The sequence below is a fragment of the Sorex araneus genome, chromosome 2 (assembly GCF_027595985.1).
Source record: "Sorex araneus isolate mSorAra2 chromosome 2, mSorAra2.pri, whole genome shotgun sequence".
NCBI classification, from domain to species: Eukaryota; Metazoa; Chordata; class Mammalia; order Eulipotyphla; family Soricidae; genus Sorex; species Sorex araneus.
The window spans coordinates 325,174,679-325,199,816 of record NC_073303.1 but is presented as its reverse complement, the minus strand read 5'-3'; the positions used below and the strand labels follow the sequence as shown (position 1 = coordinate 325,199,816).

General features: G+C 36.9%; 1 protein-coding gene across 11 annotated transcripts in view; it reads left to right on the top strand.

Moving 5' to 3' along the window:
* Window positions 1-25,138, top strand: part of PTPRM (protein tyrosine phosphatase receptor type M) — an 853,909-nt gene that overhangs the window by 517,891 nt on the left and 310,880 nt on the right. For all 11 annotated transcript variants that reach the window (XM_055126601.1, XM_055126595.1, XM_055126600.1 and 8 more), the window contains exons 8-11: window positions 667-975; window positions 6,384-6,493; window positions 15,658-15,859; window positions 18,908-19,010. In XM_055126601.1, the coding sequence (XP_054982576.1) occupies window positions 667-975; window positions 6,384-6,493; window positions 15,658-15,859; window positions 18,908-19,010 (724 nt within the window). The remainder of the gene's footprint in view (window positions 1-666; window positions 976-6,383; window positions 6,494-15,657; window positions 15,860-18,907; window positions 19,011-25,138) is intronic.

Here is a 25,138-nt window from a genome sequence, read left to right as displayed (position 1 = left end):
TTTGTATTCCCTTTACTATTTTTATTATTTCATAAACAAGGTCTTTGATTTTTCTTGTTTTGGGGGTGAGGGGTAAGCTCAGTCAGTGGTGCTCCTGGCTTACCTCTGTGCTCAAGTACCACTGTGGTGATGCTCAGGGGGCTAGATATCCTGGCAGGGATTTAATCGGGCAAAGCAAACACCTCTCAGCCCCATACACAAGTTTAAACTTTCTGTGTATATATTATTTTTTTGTTTGGAAGCCACAACATTTTGTGTTCCTGATTTTATCCTGGCTCTGCACAAAGGGGTCACTCCTGGTGGGCTTTAGGGACCATATGCAGTGCTGGTGGTGGAAATTTTCCAATTAATATTTTTGTATTCTTCGGGTAGGTACCCAGGAGTGGAATTACAGGTTCATATGGAATTTTTTTTTTCATACGGGTTGGATAAGTCTCCAAACTGTTTTCTGAACCATGTGACAGTCCCACAGATAAGACTCTACATTTTCAGTTTATTCCACGTCACCTGTGCTCAGTTGGGATTTAGGGATTATTTTAATCTGAAAGAGGAGGAAATCAGTATTGAGGACCTTCAGGGCTGTCTGTGACATTTTCTCTTCATGATAAGAGTTTCTATAATTATTTTATACTGTTCTTATTTTTGATTTTGTTATTTTTTAAATAGATCCTATGCGTGGCCCAAGAAAACTGGAAGTAGTAGAAGTCAAATCTCGACAAATCACTATCCGCTGGGAGCCATTTGGGTACAACGTGACTCGATGCCACAGTTATAATCTCACAGTCCACTACTGTTACCAAGTTGGAGGTCAAGAACAAGTACGCGAAGAAGTGAGCTGGGATACAGACAATTCACACCCTCAACATACGATCACTAACCTCTCACCGTATACCAATGTGAGTGTGAAACTCATCCTCATGAATCCCGAGGGCCGGAAGGAAAGTCAAGAACTCATAGTGCAGACCGATGAAGATTGTGAGTACTTCTTACATTATATATTAAGACCTTATTCTTCCCAAAAAACAGGTTTTGTATCTTTTAAAAACAGTTGAGATCAATTTTATAATGTAACTGAGAAAAGAACTTTTACTGTGTTCAAAACTACAAATATGTGCCTATACTTTTAGGATACTAAGGCAGTGATTTCAAAGGTTAAAGAGAATAAACAGGTAGTTTAAGTTTTATTAGCCACATAGTTATATATATGTATGTATGAATATATTGCTCTAAACAGTTCTTTGTTCAAGTTTTATTACCATACTAGATTGAAGACCTGTTGTTTGGAGCATTAGATTATTTATATGAAAAGCTTATTTAAATATATGCAAATGGTTCTCTGAAACATTTTTCATAATTCATATAAAAATTCAGGTCAAAATAAAGGCTGCTTACTTTTCAGCACATTGCTGAGATACAACCTCATTAGGTTGGCAGACAAGATATAGATCATATTTCCCCATAGGGACAATGTTGTAATTGGGTATTAGCTTAATAAATAAGGATTTAACAAATAAGCCATATATGTTACTAGAAACTCATCAAAAACAGGAAGTATACAATTGCACTAAGTCTCTCCAAATATAATTTTGAGTAGAAAAATTGTACTTTGAATATTATAGCATAAATATAAATTTTCTCTTGTACTGATATAGAGGAGACTCTCATGTACAATAGCATGTTTACATAGCAGTTAAAATACAGTGTAGTGTATCATATATTTGGCCCAAAATTTATTTTCCAGGCATCAGGGCATTTAATTAAAAAACATGAAAAGCCCATTAAATTGAATACATGTACTTATTTAGGAGAAAACTAGTATTTAAACTATTTCTTTATTCAGTTGATTATAATCTTTAATCAATGATTATAACAGGAATAAAGCATGTATAAAATCACTTGGTTCATTCATTTAAAAAGCTAATAAAATGGTTTTCAGTATTTGTTACCTACAGAATCATGCAAAAAACATCCATTTGGTAGGGTAGCCCAAATACTATTATCAGTTGCTCTCAAATAGTTTAATAATATTTTTTTAGGAATATTACTTTGGTGTAAATCACTCAGGTAAAGCTTGAAGCTGGAAGCCCTGTTTGTCTTTCTTTGAACCCTTTTTCAACTCCACAAAAAGGGATTCCTCCTCCCCATATTTTTTTAATGATATTCAGCAATTGATTGAGCTGATTGAATTGTGCATGAGCTCTACATTACTTTTTTTATTCAGAATGTTAATTTTATTTTTGTATTTTTTAGTATTTTTTTAATCACTGTGAGATACAGTAACAAAGGGGCTGGAGCGATAGCACAGCGGCTAAGGCTTTGCCTTGCATACGGCTGACCCAGGTTTGATTTCCAGCATTCCATATGGTCCCCCCAGCACCACCAGGAGTAATTCCTGAGTGCATGAGCCAGGAGTAACCCTGTGCATCGTTGGGTGTGACCCAGACAGCAAAAAAATAAATAAATAAAAATAATAAAAAATAATAAAATAAAAAGATACAGTAACAAAGCTTTCCTGTTTGAGTTTCAGTCATACAATGATCACACAACCCTCCACCTGTGCACATCTTCCACCACGAAGATCCTCAGTATCCCCTCTCCCTGATCCTACCCTTCCCCTGCCTCTGTGCCAGACAATTTTCCCCATACTGTCTTTTGTATTGCTTGTTCACGATCACGAAATCCCGTTAATCACCGATTTCTCGGGCGGGCTCAGTAACATCTCATTTCGCCTTTTCCCTGAGATCTTAGAAGTCTATCTCTACTCAGCCCTCCTAATGATGTTGCACTGGGGGCTCTTCAGGGTCAGGAGAATGAGATCCAGCTTGTTACTAGATTTTGAATATGAATACACCATGGGAAGCTTGCAAGGCTGTCCCATGGGGGCAGGAAACTCTCAGAAGATTGCCAGTTTCTCCCAGAGGGAGAAGAAGGCTAAAGATAACACGCTTCTGGGAGATTGCTCTTAAGTCTCTCTCTGGATGTTGGCCGTTGATGGGATTACACACACCTGGGTTCCTCTGCTGGTACCTTCATGCATGAGGCCTGTCCGAACGTGTGGAGAGGGGCCTCCAGCATGGCTGTAGCTAGGTTCTGGTGGTCTTCGGCCACCGGGAGCTCTGTTCGGGGTGGGGAGGGAAACTGGAGCCCATCCTCTCCGAGGGGCCCTGGGGAAGACAGCCAGGCATGGGGGCAAGACTCTCTGCTTGTTATGAATAGCATAAGATGTTGGCCAGTCACAAGAGCAGCCATGTGCTCCTGGAACTCCAAAATTTCAGATAATTAGGGTTTGGATAAGTCTCTGCAATGAGGTGCTTGGTTCAGAGATTCTTTTTTATGTCTCTGGATCATGGCCATTAAGGAGCTTAAGTAGCAGTCAGAGGCAGTTTCTGGGCATGAACTCCCGGGTCCCATGGGGATGGGGATGAGAAGGACTGGCCCATCCCCTATCCCTTGAGGCCTGGAGTTTGCCATCACTGAGTTCGCCTACCGGCACTTCTCATTTGGTTCTGGAAGTTGGCAGGCGCCAGGGTTTTTAGGGTGCAAGCACACCCAACACCCTGTTGAAGTCACCCTGGCTTAAAGTCCAAAGGCATTTCTGCAGTTCGCTGCTTGGTTTGGAGATTCTTTTGTGTGTCTCTGGATCATGGCGCTTGTTTCCATCTTTTTCAGAGGGGGGAGAAAATGTTGGTATATACCCTGCAGAGCATGCCTGTTCACCCGCAGTGCCCTGCACCGTTGGCCCTAACTTCAGGTTTTGATCTCTTTCGAGATTTATGGGTCTCTGAAGTAAGGTCAGTAAATGAGCTTGTATAGCTGAGCCGGAGGTGGTTTGTGGGTGTGACTCCCACATGCCTAACTTTTGGCCGTTTAATTTCTTAGTAAACTTGGCCCCAAGTTGTTGGGATCCGGTCAAAAGCACAGCGGCAATTTTGGTGTGTTGGGAAGTCTGAAGGTACCATCAGGCTGCTGATGCAGTCGCACCGCAGGTGCATAGGTTGATCAGCCAGCAGCACCATGCCCCCTCTATTTAAGTTTTTCATTGAATCACAATGAAGTACAGTTACTAGGTTGTTCATGATCGGGTTCCAGTCATACAATGTTCTAGTACCCATCCGTTCTCCAGTGTAAATTTCCCATCACCAATGTCACAAATTTCCTTTCTACCACCATCCCCACCTGCCACCTCCACCTACTCACTCACCCCTGCCCCAGCCTGCCTCTATGACAGGCACATTTCTTCTTTCTTTCTCTCTGTTTTTTTTCTTCTGGCCATTATGATTTGCAATATAGGTACTGAGAGGTTATCATGCATATCTCTTTACTTACCTTCAGCTCATAGTTCTTGTCTAGAGTGATCATTTCGAACAACCATTGTCTTACTGGTCTCTTCTCTGTCCTACCTACCCTCTCCCTGCACTTTCATACGTGGCAAGTTTTCATCCATGGGCCAGTCTTCCTTGTCCTTGTTTTTACTCTTTGTGGATATTAGTCTCAAATCTTTTTTAATATGCCACAGATGAGTGCAGTCATTATAGGTCTGTCTCTGTAATACATTTTGAAATTGAGACGTTTGAGAGCACTTTTTGGTATATTATCATCGAACATTTGATTAGGAATCCCCAAGTTATCAGGTTATATAAATAGTAAATAAGTAATTGTTTACAACTAGGATAGATATCCTAATACACCAAAATATATGTAACATTAAAAATAATACTAAATATTATTTTATATAAAACTGGCAAGTTTCCATCTTCCCTTATGTCTTTCTTTGATTTTCTTAAAAAAAACAACCAAAGAACTGTAGAAAGTAGGATTTTTTATTTAAATTGCACCAAATTTTCCAAAACATATTACATTGTTAATCAATAATTTTGCAGTTTGAAACACCCATTTATGTGTGTTTTATAGATATTACAAGTGAAATAATTTATATAAAAACTTTTAAATATTTTGTCATGAAATATTTGCTTGTAAAATTTCCTGGGGACTTTTATATGACTGTCAATTATTTATAGTCATTTTATATTTTATTATGTAACTAAAAACAATTTAAATTATTTAATTTGTTGCAATGTGTTATCCTTATTTTTAAGCACTGCTCTTTTGATATCCATATCTGGTATATACCCATAAACTCAGGAATATGCCCATAAATAAGGTCACTGGATCATAGGCTACATACCTTGTAACTTTACTGACTAAAACAAGTAATTTTCTAGAATAGTTGTGCTAATTTACCCTCCCTCAATGTAGGGGAAATCCCCTTGCTCTATGTCATAGGTTCCCAAACTTACTTGATCTACATCCCCATTTTCAGAAAAATTTAAAACTAAAAATTAAAAGATTTTATTTAAAAATTAAAAAGAAAAATTTAAAAATCACTCAGTGCCCCCTTGGAAATCTATCTTTTAAGTGTCCAAACAGGAGTCAAACCCTGTTTGACTTCACCAGATGCTTTTCTTAACCCCTACTGGATCTTTCCAGCACTTCCCATACTTTCCAGGAAATGGTATAGCCCATTTGGGGATGCACTGCTCTATTTTTTTTTTGAGGAATGAAAATATTGATTCAAAATATGGTGACTGTATTCTCAAATTTGTTTGTACTTTTTAGAAATGTGATAAAAACTTTAATAAGAACTATATAATCAAAATTTTATAGGTACTTCAACATTTATTGTTTTAAAAAAAACTGAATTAACAGGAGCTGGCAACATATTACAGTGTGTAGGGTGCTTGATTTGAACTCATCGGGCCTGGGTTCAATACCCAGGACCTTATATAGCCACCCAAGTCCAAATGAAGTGATCCCTGAGCACAGAACAGGAGAAAGCCCTCAGCACAATCAGGTGTGCCCCCCCCCCAATTTTTTAATATCAAATTAACAGTGAGTCATAACATTATATAGATTTCAGAAGTACAATGATTACATAACTTAGTCACTACAAGTCAGATCCTATCCTTCACCATATAAAGGGCCCCTTTTACCTAATGTATCCATCCATTCCCATTTTCAATCTGATAGCCAGGAATTTGGTTTAAATTTATTTTGGTGTTGTTTAGTTCATTCTTTTGAAAACAGTTTTTCATGGACTCTTAAAGCCTGTGACTCCATAGAGAATAAAACCAATCAGAAAAAGCTAAAGAAAGATACTACAGTGGTATGGTACATACCTTCCATGCTGCTGACCCAAGATCAATCTCCAACTCCCCATAAAGTCCCCTTCCAAGGGTTATTCCTAAAATGAAAACCAGGAGTAAGCTTTGAGCACTGCTGGGTACCGTCCAAACCCCTTCACTCCCCAAAGCCCTATCTAGACTAAAAGTACCTATCTATTTGGGTTTGTTTCTTAAACATTTATGATATTTTCCCCCTTTCAGTGCCAGGTGCTGTTCCTACTGAATCTATTCAAGGAAGTACCTTTGAAGAGAAGATATTTCTTCAGTGGCGAGAACCAATTCAAACATATGGTGTCATCACTTTGTATGAGGTAATATAGATATCTGTTTGTAATCTGTTTTTTATTGTATTTTCTGTGATAAGATAACTAGCACTACTTTTAAAGAACTTTATAGTCTTTGATCACTGTCACTGTATGACTGTCATCCCGTTGCTTATCGATTTGCTCGAGCGGGCACCAGTAAAACATCTCCAATGTGAGACTTGTTGTTACTGTTTTTGGCATATCAAATACACCACGGGTAGCTTACCAGGCTCTGCCATGTGGGCAAGATACTCTTGGTAGCTTGGTAGCTTGCCAGGCTCTCTAAGAGGGGCAGAGGAATTGAACCGAGTCGGCTGTGTGCAAGGCAAATGCCCTACCTACTGTGCTATCGCTCCAATCCATAGTCTTTGATAGTTGCAAATATTGCCATATAGAAGCAAAAATTAAAAGTGAATTTTTGAATTATGTATAATTTCAGGTTGAATATATGATTTATATATTTCTATTACAGATTATGTGTAAAGACACAGCATAATATTTAGAAATCAGCTTTCTTAAGAACTAGAAATATTTTGGAGTATACATCAATTATGAAGCAGTCCACAACATGTTATTCTTGCTAATCATAAAATATTTCAAGTTGGTATTAGAAAAGTATGCTGATTATGCAATTAGTAGAATCAATCAATATTGTCTCTGAAATAAGAATAGAATAGGGCTTTTTGGTTTCTTAGTATTTGCAAAACATCCGTTAGATTTTAGTGACATAGTTTTATCTACTAGAGCATACTAAACGGTTGACTGATAGATAGGATAGAAAATCCGATGAGTTGTTCAAGGGGAAAATACCAGCAATAACAGGGGTGACAGTCATCATCATATCTGTACGAACATCATTTCACTCTTGCCTATTGTTACAGAAAAAAACAGGTGCATTTTTTTAGGCTAGCACATATTGGAATGCAAATTCAATAAAATTATATGTTGTTATTTTTCTGAAAATCATGCAGCCCCTGTTATGGGACCTCTGCTTGAATACCTTTCAGAACTCCTGACAAAACCCCGCGCAGATGCGCTGTCAGCTGGTAATCACTGCAAATCCCTTTGCTGACCCACCTAGCCCACATTAATGTTTCCTTATATCTTTTCAAAATTGTTATTGAAATGCAAAAGAATTGTTTTTCAACTGAAAGCTAAATAAAATAAGATAAAAGAAAAAATTTCCTTTTTCATGTTAAGTTAATGGCGCTCTTCATTGCTTTAAAATAATCAAGTGTTATGAAAATTTATCTTTGCTTTTATAGTTGTTTCATAATCAAAAAAGTTTGCGGTCTCTCTTTATCTTTATCTTTACCCCCCCCCCGTCTCTTTGTCTCTCTCTCTGTCTCTCTCTCTCTTTTCTTTTAGTTTTTGTACCACATCAAGTTGTACTTGTGGCTTACACCTGGCTCTGTGCTCAGGGATCACCTCTGGTACATTTCAGCATAGCATATAGGGAGTTGGGGATTGAATCTGGATTGGCCACATACAAGGCAAGTGCCTTACCCACTGCACAGTTGCTCTGGCCCCTATTTTTTCCCCAATAGAAAAAATATTTTAATATATATGGTCCTATAATCATGTTAATGTCTTGGTTTTAAAGATTGCAAGGGGCAGAGATATAGTATAATTGGTATGGTGCTTGCCTTGTGTGTGGAGTGGTCCTTGAGTCCAGAACCAGAGTTAGCCTTGACCACTGCCAGATGTGCCTGCCTCCAGTTAAAGGTTTCTACCAAATAACACTGCTTCACTAGGAAACATAGTCTTTGAAATCAGCAGTAAATCCAACCTGTCCTAAACACCACAGGTGGCTCTCTAGGTGGACAGAAAATAATAACCTGGTATTTTTTTCTTTCTGAAGCTCCTGGACTTAAATCTTGGTGCTATAAGTAACTTTAACATGAAAGCTATAGGAATAATAATTCAAAAGAAGAACCCATTAATCTCTTTGACTTCAGTAGCCAGGATCTCTTCCTTGAACACTGATCTAAATGCTACTGCAATGGGGATGAACAAAAGTGTCATAAATCAGGGTCTTTAAAATCCAATATAGGTAAGTAGAGCTGGTTGGTTCATTTTTCTAGGCACTGAAAAGAAAATGTCAAGTGTGTGAATCAGGCTTCATAACTGAATATAAATTTTATGACCACAAAGTATCTTTTCTGTGCATTTTCTGGAAGTTTAAGGAAGAAATTGGGGCCAGAACAATAGTACAGCAGGGAAGGCACTTGCCTTGCACATGGTTGACTCAGGTTTGATCTTCTGCATGCCATATGGTTCCCCCGAGCACTGCCAGGTCTAATTCCTGAGTGTAGGGCTAAGAGTAAGCCCTGAGCATCACCTGTGGAAAAAAAGTGAACAACAGCAACCACAACAAAAAAGGACAGGAAGAAGTTCCTAGCTTTTCCAGGTAGCCTAGGTGTGGGCTACTCTCTAGTATGTAAAGTATTATCGAGTCCACACATAGTTCCTATTGTCATGGAGTGATGTTGAGATTGGTTGCTTATACTGCAGTTTTCTGAGTCTAAAATCTGATATATGTTTTCTTACTAGTTGTCAAATATTTTATATGATCAGATTGTATTTTCTCAATAAAATAATATTTTAAATATAGAAATAAACAAAACAAAATACCTCTGCTACACAGTTTAACTTTTCAGAGGGAATTACTGTTAACTAGATACACGTCCTTCCAAAATTTCACATGTACAATTTATAGTACAAGATCATTATGGATAAAAATATGAATAAATTTAATAAATCTTAGAAATCCAGAATCTTACTACCAAGAATGACATGTAAAATAAGGCCCCCATTTTACTTTCTAAAAAAGCAAGTGCCAAGTAGATTTATGGTCAATACATAAAAATTAATTGGCACACTATAAGAAAGATCGATATCTAAGGTTAACATAAAACCAGAAGTATTTTGAAAAAAATCAAAAAGTGATAAAATCAGGGCCTTGGTCAAGAGTTTTAACATTTTAGAGAGTTAGTGAAAGAGTTGAGGTGACCAAGTACATCAAAACCATAAAAGTCAACACTTTTGTAAAAATGGGATTCAAGCTATAATAAAATTTCATTTTCAAAAAAAATGAGTATAGTAGGCAAGCAGGAGAGGAGAGGGAAGGAACTGTGGGTCATAAGTGGAGGGACCCTGAGACTAATGGTCAGTTTGGTGTTGGAACACTGAATGCTAATAGAAGGTGTTATTAATAGCCTTACAAATAATGGTGTGTAAAATTAATTTTGACAGGTTTGGTTCTCTAAAAAGTTAAACTTTGTAATGATAAAAGATGGTGCAAAAAAATCTAGTACAAATAGATCTGGAGGAATTATTGTTACCAATGATAACAGTTATTGTCTGCTAGTTACAATATGTGGAAATTTAATTTAGATTAATGAGAAACAGACAAAAACTGTTAGGGGAAAATGTGAAAAGAATAAGAAGCAATACAGAAAAATTATGAGTTGGAGAGATAGGGTAGGGGCTAAGTGCTTGCTTGCACACAGCCAACCTGGGTTCAACCCCCACTATCACCTGTGGTCCCTCACGCACCACCAGGAGTGATGATTAAGCCCTGAGCACCACTGGGTGAGACCACAAACCTCTCCACATAAATCTAAATGTCGTGTATATGTGTGAAATTATCCACCCAACCTAGTGGTTAAGAAATGCAATAATAAAGTTTTACATCAAGTTTAAGTTTAAACAATAGCTAGTGTTGGGCAGTGATTTGCAGAAATGCTTGCTACTTAAACTATTGGCAGCAGTTTTTGAGACAACTTGAGAGTATCTATTAAATGTAAACATCAATACCAAGAAGTTTTTTTTCTGGAGACTTATCTATTAGTAGTTTTCCTAATGCACAGGGTTATAAATCTAAATATTTCTTAAATATGGTGCACATTCGATTTTGAGAGACTAATGGACAAAAGATAAAAGTATAACAGTATAAAAATATGAAAATAATAATAAATACAAAAGTGTAAAAATCTGCTGTCAGTATTCTCCTTTCAGCAACTGACAGTAGAGAGAATGAAATAAGTAGCAAAAGAAAATTTAATGTGTTCCTAGAATACAAAGTAAATGTTTGAGCTTGCACACACTGTACAGCAAAATGGTCTGGAGTTGTCAACTAAGGCATTGGCAAATCAAATCTCAAGATGGTGAGCATGAATAAAGAACTCAGTTAATCACTCTTGACTGAGATTAGGTGAATGATGAAAGAAATAGACTTTATTTATCACAGTAAGAGTTTGGTCTCAGGGCTGGAGAGATAATACAGTAAATTGGGTACTTTCCTTGCATCAGACTGACCCAGGTTCAATCCCTGGCACCCCATATAGTCCTCTGGCCACTGCCAGGAGGGATTCCTTAGTGCAGAGCCAGGAGTAAGCCTTGAGAAATGCTTGGTGTAGACTCCAATTCAAAAACAAAAAAATATTATTTTTTATATTAGGGCTTTTTATGACAAAAATTCAGTTTATATTTATTGTATCTATCATTTTTCCTGAATTTAATGAACTGTAGCCTTCATTTTTTTCATGAGAACCTTCTTAATTATAGTATCACCCCACTTTTGCTTTTTTTCTTCTTCCTTTCTGATGCCATTCCTGATTTTTACCTTCATGAGGAATTTTTGCTTCACTTTCAAAATTTCATTTAAATATTATATCTTTTGCCTGAAGAATCATGTCTTTAACTCCTCTTGATTCAGGTGTAATTGTGAATTGCATTTTAACTCATAAATTGTAATTGTGCTTATACTTGGACTTCCATTAAAGGACAATATGGTAATGCTGACAGGGATCGCAGTCAACTCATATTCCTTAGGAGACTAGTGAGAAATTACATGTTGCTCCGTTATGGTTCTTGATTAACAGCTCATGGTAGAATTTGTGACTTTAAGTACATACGGTGAAGATTTCTTAAGAATATTTTAGACACATAAAAATCAGGAAGAATTCTGTAGAAGTAGCAATTGCCTCCATTCATCTCTATCTAAGCCCCATGAAAGTTGATTGTGGGTCAGTTTGTAATTGACTTGGGCATTCTATAAAGTTACGAAGTACAAGGCTGGAGCTTCGCTGTCTTTTTAGAAGACTTTTAGAATTGTGGCCGGCAGCCAGTAGCAAGTGTGAATGCAAACCCCTTCTGAGAGCTTCCTATTGCTTTTCCCTAACCTGTTATGTCCTTCATAAACATTATTAGATTTTTAAGTGAATTAATAAGGCCAAAAGACATGTAATACTTGGGTTTGGGCGTAGAGGTGAGTTTGGTGTACTTTAGAACTTCTGCTTAGGTGTTTATTGATGTTTATTGATTCTTGCAAGGAACAGAAAGAGAAATAGTAATAGAAATATCTGATTAGATTGCCCCTATACTTGAAGAATTTTAATTTTTTTCTAATTCTAAAACTCTCAGGAGTCTGAAAGGTTTCAGTGAAATGAGTATTTTGTATCTAGATATACACAATATACTTCTTAAAGGATGTGCTAGAAGGATATGCACGAATTAGTTGTATTGTAATTTTTAGGGTAGTAGAAAGAAGATCTGTAATTTTTGCCATATTATTAATAGGCTGTCACTCAGCCCTCCTTTCAGCTGATCCTGCAAAACTCCTTGGCTATAGGCAAGTACAAACACATCAGCTCCAGTGGAACTGGACTTTTAATGAAACATTTGCTCTTTGCTTTCTAGTCTGTGCCTATGGAGCGAACATTCTCTTGCCATTGTGTGAGCATTTATGTGAGTGCACGTGCACACCTAATCCTCCCAGGAGCCTTTTTAGCAAAGATATACTGAGTGCCAAATATTTATCGATCACAGTGGGATCATAAAGCAGAATAAGATATCTGTCACTCCTCAGAAGGAAGATGCAATTATATGAAAGGTTTGAATTCCTTTGGCATATTTAAATCATGATTTAAGATGACACAAGAGCTTTTTCAGTACTCTGATTTATTACCAAATGAGCTGTATGAGCACAGTCTCCACAGTAGGCTTTAAGCTGATCCAGTGATTGTTAGGCAAGATTTGAAGGGCTCTGTAGATAAGTGGCATGAGAGCTATGTCTTGGGACATGGGTGGACATGTTTTTGATCCTGTCTCACTTGAAATCTCACAATAATTCTGAAAACATTTCTTTTGTGAAACACTTTTCTTTTTTCTTTTCCTCTTGATTTCTCTGGTGGCTCTTTATTCCCGTTTTCTGATATTTATGTTGACTCTTCTTCCTGTATTCTACATAACATAGTATTGTTCTGTTCCTTCATATGTCTCTTCTCCAGTGACTTTAGATGATCCAAAGGATCAAATTTTAGTGCTGATCACTCCTAGTCCCTGTTTTCAGCCTAGATCCTCCACATTATATAGGTCATACATAGTTCGTATCATCACCATATTGTTACGGGTGTTTCAAAGCTGGTCAGTCTGCAACCCCGTTGTTGATTTCTTCTCACTCATTCCAGCTCTTTGCAATCCAAAATTCATAGAATCTACACTTGATGTGCCTATCTTCCTCCTGTCTCAGTCTATAACTGAGTTCTGTCTTTTTTGAGGCTAAAATATGACATCATTTTCATGATTGCCATCTTCAATAGCCCAACCTTAATTTAAGCCATTCGGTTTTTTCATCTGTGCTGTAGATTTATCCCCTGGTCTCTGTGGAATAGTTCTTCCAACCTTTATTACCGCCTTCTGTCAGATCAATCTTCCATTTGTCAGTCAATGTTATCTTTTAATAAGAGAAATCACATCACATTTTTTCTTATGTATACATTTATTATATATAGCCAGACTTTTCATCATGGAATTTAGGGAGCTGTCTGGTATGCCCTCCGCCCGCTTCTCTCACTCTCAGGACCACATTCACTGCACTTGCTGAGCTGCACAACTTTCTTTCTATCCACAAACTTTGTCCAGAACATCACTGCCCTATATAGCCTTAGTTCTAAAAGACAAGGTTAAGTCTTGTCACATTAACTAAACTCATCTCAAAAGGCTCTTCCCCATATTTTATATGACCATGTTCATAACACCATTTTGTACAAATTGCTTTTTATTTAATATCCATTTGTTTCTTCCATTGAACTTAGCATTTTAAAGCTAATTTATACATGGTATGTATGCTTTCCAAGGTCTTACCACCCCAATCCTGATTCTCTGGTGCCTGAAGTCAGGGCCTGTATCTTTATGGGGACCACAGATCCTGCAGAATATTAGTGTTCAATCAGTCAATATTTTAGTGGGACAAGTGAATCTTTATACGTAAAGAGAACAGGACAGATATAACCCTATTGTCTTTCAGCAGGTGAAATTTTATGAGTAATGGTGACATAAAAAAGGCTGGTCACTATTTGTATGGTAGTAAATATTTATCCCCTTGACAGAAGGTGATGTAAGCTCATCATGCCAATGTTTTCAGAAGCACATTAGAGAAGAAGTAGGCAGTTTTTATACATGAAAATTGAGCATTTGACTTTGTCTTAGACTTGTGTGTCATTACAACTCTTAGTAAAACATTAAAATGAGCATGACTTCCTTAGCACTGGGGGACATTCTAGTCCTTACTTCAATTATGGTACTATTTTAGTGTAGATATTATAAGTAATTCTTATACTTCAGTTGTTGGATTACTTCTCTCCTTCCATCCCAGACTGGCCTTCCTACATAACAGATACCATATCTTGTCATATTACACCCAGACTTATTGATCCATAAAAGGCATGCAAGAAATATGTTTTAAGTGCATGAATTAATGAATAAACCTGCTTCACAAGGGGGCCTATTCTCTGGGTTGATCAAAATGCAAGACCAAATTGCAACTGAGTATACAACCACCTTATTGCTGAGGACTTTTTTATAGCCCCGAATGGTAGATGTGATTGAGTCTCCTGATTGAACTCAGAGTCACCTCTTGAGGGAAATCTGCCAGCAGATTAACAGCCGATATGTTGCTGACTCTGAGAGTGTCATTCACTGCAGTGATTAATACATACAGCAAACATTTTCTTGCCAAAGCTTACTTGATTCAATCTAAATATTCTTTCAGAGAGGTCTTCTTAATTATAATGACATGGTATAAATATGAGAAAGAATGTCAATTATCACTGTATAATAACAGTGTTAGTGTTCATGCACATAAATTATAAGTAAGTTTACCTCTCTTGAAGCAAGAAAAAACTCAGTTTGCAATTTAAAACTTTTGAATATGCCACATTTAAAAATTATGTCATTACAACCAGTAGGAGTTGGTAATCACCACAAAATGCATGATCTTGAATAGCTGATAAACTACTTATAGTGAAATTCTTTAAAAAGTCATGTAAAAGGGCAAAGTTTAATGGCAATTATGTTAGATTAATTTTACACATTCCAAACTCAACTGATAGGCTTTGAGTGCCTGCTCAGAGGCAAATATCACAAATGCTTCTAGGTTGCACTTTCTGAAATGAAAGCACCTAGTCACATGTACATAATTTAAATGGAGTAAAATAAGATTTTTAAATCCTCCTTCTCACTGACCACATTTAAAATGTTCTTTTGCCTTGTGGCTACAACATTCAACAATGTGTGTTAAGGCTTTTCCAACATGACAAAATTTCTGTGAACACCGTTTCTCCAAAGAGAAGTGATAAAATATCAGGAACACCATGATTTATGTCTAGAATTTAGTTTTGGAACAGATATCTTTGCCTACGTTGAAGAAAATACTTGAAAGTTTCCTTGTTCTCTGGAGACAATGCCTGGTTCAATGTTAAATCAAACTGCTGCTTCTAGATGATCAATGAGACTTTATCTTTTTTGAGTCCTTATCTGTTTTAGGTAGTTTTGTATTTTGTTATTTTGTTTTTAGCCAGCTGTAATGTAATATTCAAAAATACCAATTTGAAGTCAAACAACTTCAAGGTATTAGCTTAAACCTGTACATATCCTGTGTGTTCTAATATACTTGCTTTTAAGTTCCTGTCTATAAAAGTAATAACTCATTGCAGTTTTGGCTGAGTTCCTGCGCCCTTCACTGGATCCAGGATTTGAAGAGTCTAAATGAGTAGGAGAGCTTATAAAATGTCTGACAGTGCATACATCAGAAGGGTTTATTGGATAAAGATGCAATCTTGCTCCATCTGCTCCAGATATTTTATCACATTTTTATTCTCTTGCAGATCACCTACAAAGCAGTCAGTTCCTTTGACCCAGAAATAGATTTATCTAATCAAAGTGGACGAGTTTCAAAACTGGGAAATGAAACCCATTTTCTATTTTTTGGACTGTATCCGGGGACCACATATTCCTTTACCATTCGAGCTAGCACAGCTAAGGGATTTGGACCTCCAGCAACAAATCAGTTCACCACCAAAATTTCAGGTACTATATATTCATGCCTTATATCTTGTGCCTTATGTCTTGTGCCTTATATAAGCAGTGGCATTTTTATACCTTTTACATTGAACCTGTTAAGTATGTAAAACTCACTCAAACTTGAACATTATATTCAGATGAATATCATGATTGAATACAATGATCAAGTTTTTTGTATTCAGATGAATACTTTTGTATTAAGATTTTGTATTTTGTGTTTTGTATTCAGTTTTTTTATTCAGATAAATACAAAATTGCCTTTTGTATTTTGTAATTTATTCAGATTCTGTACTCAGATAAATACTATATTTCCATTTCATATTATCTTATGCCTTATATCTCATGCCGTATGTCAACAGTATCATTTTTATACTTTTTATGTTTAATCTGTTAGGTCTATAAAGCTCACTCAAACTTGAGCATTGTGTACAGATAAGTACTTTTGAATATATGCACATTAAACTTCTAGAATTACTATAAATATTTCTAATTTGGTGGCTTAAGAGTCACCTGTGCTAGAGAGTAGCCAGTGTTTTAACCTTTTCCATTAGGACTTGCATTTGAGCATAAGGCTCTGTTCAGTTCTGTGCACTCTTATTCCCTTCTGTGTATTCTTATCCCCGAGTTACCAGAGAAGCAGGATTTGAAAAATCTCTGTAATGAGCCATCAGTGATTAAATGCTCATCAGAAAGGCAGCACTCTGTGGAGTTGACTTCCAGAACAATTAACCTTCCTTGGGACCTTTCCCGTTAGTCATTTCATGTCCTGAAGAAAGAGATCACAGTGGAGGGGTGGCACTGGGCTTTTATGACCTCTAGCTTTTTGCTTTTAGAAGCCCAATTACACCATCCAACAAAAGACATAATTTGAGAAATATTTCTGGGTATGTGCAACTGTGCAGAAAATGTCTTTGTGCTTCAGATTAGAGGCAAAGAGGTTGCCATCTGGTATGGGATCTGGAACTGCAATAAACACAATTCCATGGACATTTTCTCTTTTTCATTTCCCCTTTTGGTATGAGTGAGGAAGGTTTGGAGTTTGGGCTTTGAATTGGGCTTGGGTTGGGCTAGAAGAGTAGGAGTAAGGCAAGGGAAGGAATTTTTAGTTGTTTTAGTTGTTTGAACTCATCTAAAGTATAGGCAGTCTGGTTGTTTGTATATTGCCCCTCATCTCTGGTTTTGTCGAAGTTTTTGTTCAGATTGAAAGAAGGAAAGCAAACTTATACTACTGTAAATATGCAGAATTTTGAGAAAAGAGAAGTTTGGAATTTTATTTTTAAGTATTTATAGCAAAACAAGTTTTCCTTTATGAGCTTACACTTAAAGATTAATATTTACATGTTTGATATAAAATGACCATCTAGAAGAGTTGAGAAAGAGGAAAAACTTCATGGGAGATTAGAAAGATAACATTGATCTTACAGATGAGTCAGTAGCAGGAACAGTGACTGTAAAATCAGAAAATGTAGGTTCTACTTATAAGTTTTCCATGTACTTCCTCTTTCCTAAAAATGATTGAGTGGAGTTGGGCTTGGATGTAAATCAAGATAATAATATCTGGTCCATGAATTGTCATTAGAATTTCAAGAGGAAATATATAAGAAAATTTTGCTTCCAAGTCCCTCAACCCTTTGCGGGGGGGAGTAAATTTTCTCCAGAAAAAAAAAATATTTTAAAGTCAAAAAAATATATTCGTTTTTACCCTTTTAAACAGTTAAAGTAAAAGATCAAAGTTCTGAACATTATGAGCCAATGTTAGTTCACAAAACTAACACAGTTCTACCCACAATGAAGACACTTGACATATAATTAACCTATGTAGATACTTAACAAATAACTATCTGAATTTTACACTTCAGCCTCTAGTTTATGGGTCTCAATTTTCTACTTCTATAGACCTAAGATAGAGAACTTCACTATACAAAATTTTGTTTTCTGAATTACTATTGGTTTTTAATAGGATTGACGTTAATTTTTAGTACTGAAAAAATCTAGGAAATAGAACTGAGAAGAAAAACATGTTATCATTACATAAACTGTTTTTATATGTAAGAGATCTTGAAACTATATTTCAGGAAATCACATTCTCATCAGGTGTCTCTGCCGCAGTTTGTAAGAAGACCTTGTGCCCTTCTGCATCACAGCCTTCATGAAATGATTTCTCTCTTCCACGGCGGGGACAAATTACTGAAGAGCTCTGTTGTTTTCTCTTTGTAATAAGGCTTAACAATCTAGAGAACAACAAATGCCAGAAAATGGCCTTGAAAATAAGATTCACATTGGCAAGAGAACTAACATTTCTAGAATTATATTTGCCTGACTCTTTTTATCTTATTATTTCTTTGAATTCCCATAATGATTCTAAAGGATACTTCTTCCTAGTTTGAAAGAGGAGCAGACAGAGACCACAGAGATAGTTAATACACCTCAGCTCTTTTGCTACTTAAAACAAAACACAATAAAATCAATGCTAACATTTACTTCAGCTCTTCTATCTTTCCCACCATCCCACTTTCCCTGTGAACTCCCAAGTGGGCATTAATTTCAGCAAATCTCGCTGGCTCACATGGTGCTCTTCAGGTCCCGAGATGGTTCTCTGGTGCATGAGAAACCTTGATTTAGATGAAGGAACTGTAAAATTGTTTGATTATCTTAGTGAGTATTTTTTAAATGTACATTTAAAGTAATTTTGAAGTAGAGCACATGTGCATAGAAGTATACTGATTTTAAGAGCACAACTCCATGAATTTTCACAAATAGTATCTACCCATGTAGTATTCATAAATGGAGAGATAGAATGTTACTAACTCTGCATATGTGTTAGCATAGAGCCCATGTTATGCCCTCTCAAGATCAAAGAATTCAACATGTCTTGATTTTAGCTTTGTTCCTGATGTTCTGGTAGAGTAAATAATTAAGGCCTGTTTATGGCTTAGTGATAATTCTAGTCTAAGCTAAGTGTACCATGTCTTTAATGTTTTTTATCAATGAAAGAAAGAAAGTGGAAAGATATATTTCAGCTAATCAGTCTGCCATCTTCCATGTTTTCCTCAGCACCCTCCATGCCAGCTTATGAGCTCGAGACCCCTTTGAATCAGACTGACAGTACGGTGACGGTCCTTCTGAAGCCTGCACACAGCAGAGGCGCGCCTGTCAGGTACGAACAGAGGGGTTGGGTTGGCTCTAGAGAGACAGAAATGAAAATCCCGTCGATTCATTTCTTGACTCTGTTTTCCAGGGAATTGCTAGAATCCTCAGTTAGCATGTAAAATCATATCTTAATGAGCTCTAATTAAAAGAAATGACTTTGATGTGGGGTGATGAGATATTGTGTAAAGAGTTTGATTCTGATGTAAGAATCTTTGAATCTTTGAAGATGAGGAACAAAAGCAGAAGTCTATTGAGAGATAACTTGACTTCTACGTGGACTGGCTTGCTTCAGTTTACTTATCCAAGGGTGGATAACATTCTTATCCTGGCTCCACACTTAAATAGGCCTTTGTTGTTATTTTGTTCTGGAATACTTAGTTATCTTTTAGCAACATGGATAATTTTTCAGTTAAAAATATGGAGTACAATTATTTTTAACAAAGAAACCTACGGGACCAGAGCGATAGTACAGCAGGTAGGGTGTTTGTCTTGCATGCAGCCGACCTGGCTCTATCCCCAGCTTCCCATATGGTCCCCCAAGCACCGCCAGGAGTGATTCCTGAGTGTAGAGCCAGGAGTAACCTCTGAGCAGTGCTGGTTGTGACCCAAAAAACAAAAATAAATAAATTTTAAAAAGAAATCTAGGTAGAAAGAGCACTATAAAAATATTAGTTGAAGTGCAGACATGAAAGTTTGTAAGTTTGTAACTGTACCTCACAGTGATTCACTAATAAAAATCTTAAAATTTTTAAAAAATAATTAGTTGAACAGGTTTAAGTTTATTATCTATGCATAGGCCCCATTTTTCATTCCATGATGATCTGTATTTCTAGGAAATTATGAAGTGCTACTTTTACAGTGAATGAATAAAATAAATATGTTCTTCCTAAGAATGAGCAAAGTAATGCATGAATTGTTCTTGAGTTTAATGTGATAAATCATTAATTTATATAAATGACATGTCTCCTTTTTTCAGAGGGATTTGGATATTTTATTTCACCAAAATAGACTTCTTTCAAAATAATCCACTACTTTAAAAGAATATACTAAAGAAATATTTGCATTCAGAATTGACTATGTAGGGATTGTTTTCATGTCAATGTATAATTTAATGTATAATTACTGTATGTAATATTATTACATACTAATTACTAATTAATACATATTAATTACTGTATGTATATTACTGTATATAATTATGTATTAACCTTTTGAAATCAGTTCTGTTTGTGCTCATTTTCATTGAAGTATCAAAGAACTATCCCATGGGCATTTCCTAATTCCTATATATTTGAGTCTGAGTGGTAGTACAGCAGGTAGAGCCCTTGCCATGCACTTGGCCTACCTGAGTTCAATCTCTGGCATCCCATATAGTCCTCTGAGCACTGCCAAGAGTAATTCCTGAACACAGAGCCAGCAGTAAGACCTGAGCATGGCCCTGTGTGGCCACAAAACAAAAGAAATAAAAATCCAAGAAAACAAAATATACGTAGGTATATGTATATATGAATATATGATATGTGAAACATATTTATTTGTGTAACCCTTGCTTTATAAATTGAAAGTGAAAAAGAATAATATTAGTTGATAGTAAAGTCATAGTGAGGTAAAACTGTAGGAATTTTTACTTTAACAATTCTTAAAATTTCATGAAACTAGTTTTACTTAACTGTTCACTTATTCAACAAAGTAGTTCATATAAGGGATTTGGGTTTGCCATTGGTGCAGGTTTTGAAGGATCTGTGAAGTAACTGAAAACTCCATTCCAAATGAGATACATTACAGTGCTACCATAGGGAAAAGACTATCACTCTCCAGCCTTTGGGCTGGTCTGCCTGTGGTGCTGAGGTTGCTCTATCCCAGGTGCCCTCAGGCACACATTCATTAGATGGATGCCCAAGATTGAAGTGTACCTATGGCCATAAGACAGACATTTTCATTCCAGAAAGCTGAATTATTATTGTATGAAAGTTGACACTCTGCTCATAGCCTTGGGAACATCATTTTCTCCTGACCATTTTTATAGTTGCTCAGATTCAGCCATAACCGACCCTTAGCACAGGAGTTGGTGTTCTACCACAAAGATATTAGATAAAATGAAAGGGTGGAGGCCACTCTCTCCATGTCTACATTTGGAAGGGAGCTGCAATTCTAACCTCTGTCCAAAACAGCTTATTCCCTCTTTTTAATTTTTATATAAATTCATTTTGCACATTTCTATTCATGTTTATCTTTCCTCAATTCAATTTAATCAGATTTTTATTTAGGGCTTGAAATATATTTTTTAAGTTTTCAAACAGTATCCCTTCAAGCAAATATGTTAGCCCTCATTCTTTACTCTTTAAAATGTCACTTATGTTCCAAACTACTGTTCCTATATGACTATCAAGGCACTATGTTGGTTTTGGTTGTTTACTTTTACACATTTTTACTTGTTTATGGAGTGTTTGGAACCTTATGATTCATTTTAGATATCCTCAGATTTTGTATTCTTTTATATGAGAAAAAATATTCAAATGCTAACCGCAGTCTCCAAAAATAAATAAATTTTTCCACTGGTCTTAAATCATTTCATCACATCAGCCGTCCAAATCTGCTAAGATTTGGGGGTTTTATTGTCATACTCTTTCACACCTGTCATACAGAACTATTTTCCATGTTCTGCTATGCTATTCCTTGATTAAATATCTTGTTATTCACTAAATGTCCCTGAATTTTTCAAGGCTCTCTTTGCATTCGGCCTTTTTTAAAGTAGTTTCTTCCATAGTGATAGCATCTTGAAATTAATAAATGTATTCTCTGTGTTCATCACCTAAATCATAATGTCAGAAACCAGATGATTTTTTGTAGGACTCTAATCAGTAAGTCTTAGAGGGAACTTCACTATAGATATCACTTTTACTGGAAGGCTGCTTATCTTAAATGGGTAAATTTTCTTGGCACAAATTTGACAGGAAATTATCTTGACCTCACCTGTCAAAAAGATGTTTATGCAGAAAAGTGAATATTCTCTTCAAGGTCTTCATTATTATAGCAAAACAGAATGGAACTGATTATCTATTGAGTAGATGGAAGACTACTCTATATAGAAAGACTAATTTGGATAAAATGTCCATAATACTCTCAAACTAAATGGAGTATATGACAAATTTCAATTTCACTAAATGTTTAGAGAAATAAGAACTATGATTAGGGAATCATGGAGACCTAAAATGTGAAGCCATAGTGTAGATTAAAACATTCGAACACATCTGGAAATTTGCAAAATGCACATGTAATCAAACTGCAATGCAAGAAAGCTTTTCCCAAATGATAAGATAAATACTAGGAGAAAAAGGGGAAATGGAAGTGAACATCTGTTTGCTTTCCTGGGTTTTGCATGGTATTATGTGTTCCAAAATACTGTCATTGTATGATTTCCAAACCTCAGTGTTTTCAGTTGGTCTGTTGTTTTCTTTAATACATTCAGTAGCATTGAAAATTCAGTCATACTTCACTTATGCACTTCACTAAGTAAGGTGGTTATGTATTGATTCCCCTACAAACACTCCACTTGGTTAATGCAGATCCTTGAAATTGTGCTAAACTCTCAATGTAAATGATTGTTGTCTTTTTATTGATCAACACATCAGTTCTGTCACATAAAATCATTTGAATGCTGAGGCCAGGAAGAACACAAATTCCATCACTCCAAACAGTCAACTAGAACCTAGGACAGAATTTTAATGTCTCATCATGGATTCACTTTTTTCTTTAATAAGGCAGAAAAACATTTAATTATCTATTACTCATTCAGAATCACCTCATTTATTTCTCCAGATATTTTTCAGTTTATTTTATGTAGACACAACGCAATAGTAAAAACTCATACTTTTTCTGGCATAAGATCAGCTCTAAATAAAGAATAAATGTCGCAAAACTTTTCTTGAAAAATAAAATTCTCTAAAATTCTGATTTTAATATATATGCATATAAAATGTGTATATATGATTATATTTATGTATGTGTATCACTGTATCACTGTCATCCCGTTGTTCATTGATTTACTCAAGCGGGCACCAGTAACGTCTCCATTCGTCTCAGCCATGAGATTTTAGCAGCCTCTCCTTACCTGTCTTCCCAACAATTGGAGACCCTTTCCAGGATCAGGGGAATGAGTCTGTTATTGTTACTGTATTTGGCATATCAAATACGCCGGGCTCTCCGAGAGACATATAATATATATATGTATATATGCATATATGTATATATATTCCCCTTTATGATGATGTGTCGTGTCGTGCAAAGCTGCTGCGTGGTCCAGAAATAAGTTCACTCATGCGTGAGGCTTGGTCTGAGCATGTGGAAAGCGACCTGGAGCGTGGCAGCGGTTGGATAGTGGTTGGATAGTGGAGGTCAGCTGCTGGTGGCTGGGTCCCTTGGGACAAGGAGGGCTCCACCCCTCTCTGGGCCTCCCCGGTACGGAGTCCTGTGGCATGGTTATGGGGCCTCATTTTATGCTCCCTTCCAGGAGAAGCAGCCGTGTATGTGTATAGATATGATATATATGTTTATGTGTGTGCATGTACAGGTATATATACATATATGCATATATACATGTATATATGTTTACATATTAATCCTAGATCTGAGAAATTTTGCAGGGATTAATACCTAGATTCACATATGTTCCCCAAATGTGACCCCCTGAGAACATTTCCAGCACTAACCCCTGAGCACCACAGGACATACCCCCCCCCCCCCCACACACACACACAAAGAAGATTTTGTTTGTGATGTGACCCCCTGAGAACATTTCCAGCATTAACCCCTGAGCACACAGGACATACCCCCCCACACACACAAAGAAGATTTTGTTTGTGATATTTCATTTAATTGTGATTTTTACCTTCTGAAGATCTGTAGCATGAGACATGCTTACATTTTTGAGCCTTAGAAGATGGTACATTCAGGTCACTCATTCTGTGGCCATTGTTGCTTTAACGTCTCCCAAAATATTCTGGTGCTAGGATCTTCTCAATTAAAACTCAGCACTTAGCTTAGAAGCTGGCCTTGCATGCTGGGGGAAAAGGCAGCTCGGATAGAGAAGGGACCACCAAGTGAAGGGTGCTAGGAGGGCTCGTTTAGGATGGGAGATGCGGGCTGAAAGTAGACTATAAACCAAACATGATGGTCACTTAATAACTCTACTGCAAACCACAACACCCAAAAGGAGAGAGAGCAAAAGGGAATTCCCTGCCACAGAGGCAGGGTGGGGTGGGGAGAGGACGGGGTTGGGGTGGTAGGAAAGATGCTGGGACCATTGGTGGTGGAAAATGGGCACTGGTGGAGGGATGGGCACTCGACCACAGTATAACTGAAATACAGGCACGAAAGTTTGTAAGTCTGTAACTGTACCTCACAGTGATTCACTAATAAGAAAATTAAGAAAAAACTCAGCACTTAATATATTACTCAGTTAAAGATTCTAATATTAATTTTAGTGAAATGTTAAAATTTAGTGAAATGTTAAATGTCACACCCACAAACTGCCCTGGCGCCCCATGTAATCTCATCAACAACCAAGATCCAGAGACTATAAAACAAAACTCCCTGGCAGAAAGCAATGCAGAATCTCCTGTGCCCAAGCCAGGCTGTTTTCACTGGGGGCCCCTCAGAGGGGGGTGGGTTGAGTATCACTCCCCACCCCAAGCAGAGCCCTGGCAACCAAAAACCTCCAGAACCCAGCCTCAGCCATGCTCAAGGGCACTTTCAACACGCTCAGATGAGCCTCACCCATGAAGGAACTGACAGAGGAACCCAAGTATGCGGGACCTGGGGCTGAGATCTCCAAGCCTGCTCAAATCAGAACCGGGCCTCCTCCACCCAGATCCCCAATTTTCCCAGTAGCTTGGCAGTCACACCCACATGCTGCCCCCAGCGCCATGTAATCTCATCAATGGCCAAGATCCAGAGACTATAAAACAAAGCTCATGGAAGAGATCGACTCAATTTTTCCTGGAGTGCACAGCTGCATTCGTGGCCATGCGACCTCTCCTTTCTTTTATTGCACCCCCCAACCCCACACGGAAGAGCAACCTCTGGTGTATTTGATATGCCAAAAACAGTAACCACAACATACTCTGAGTGTTCCTG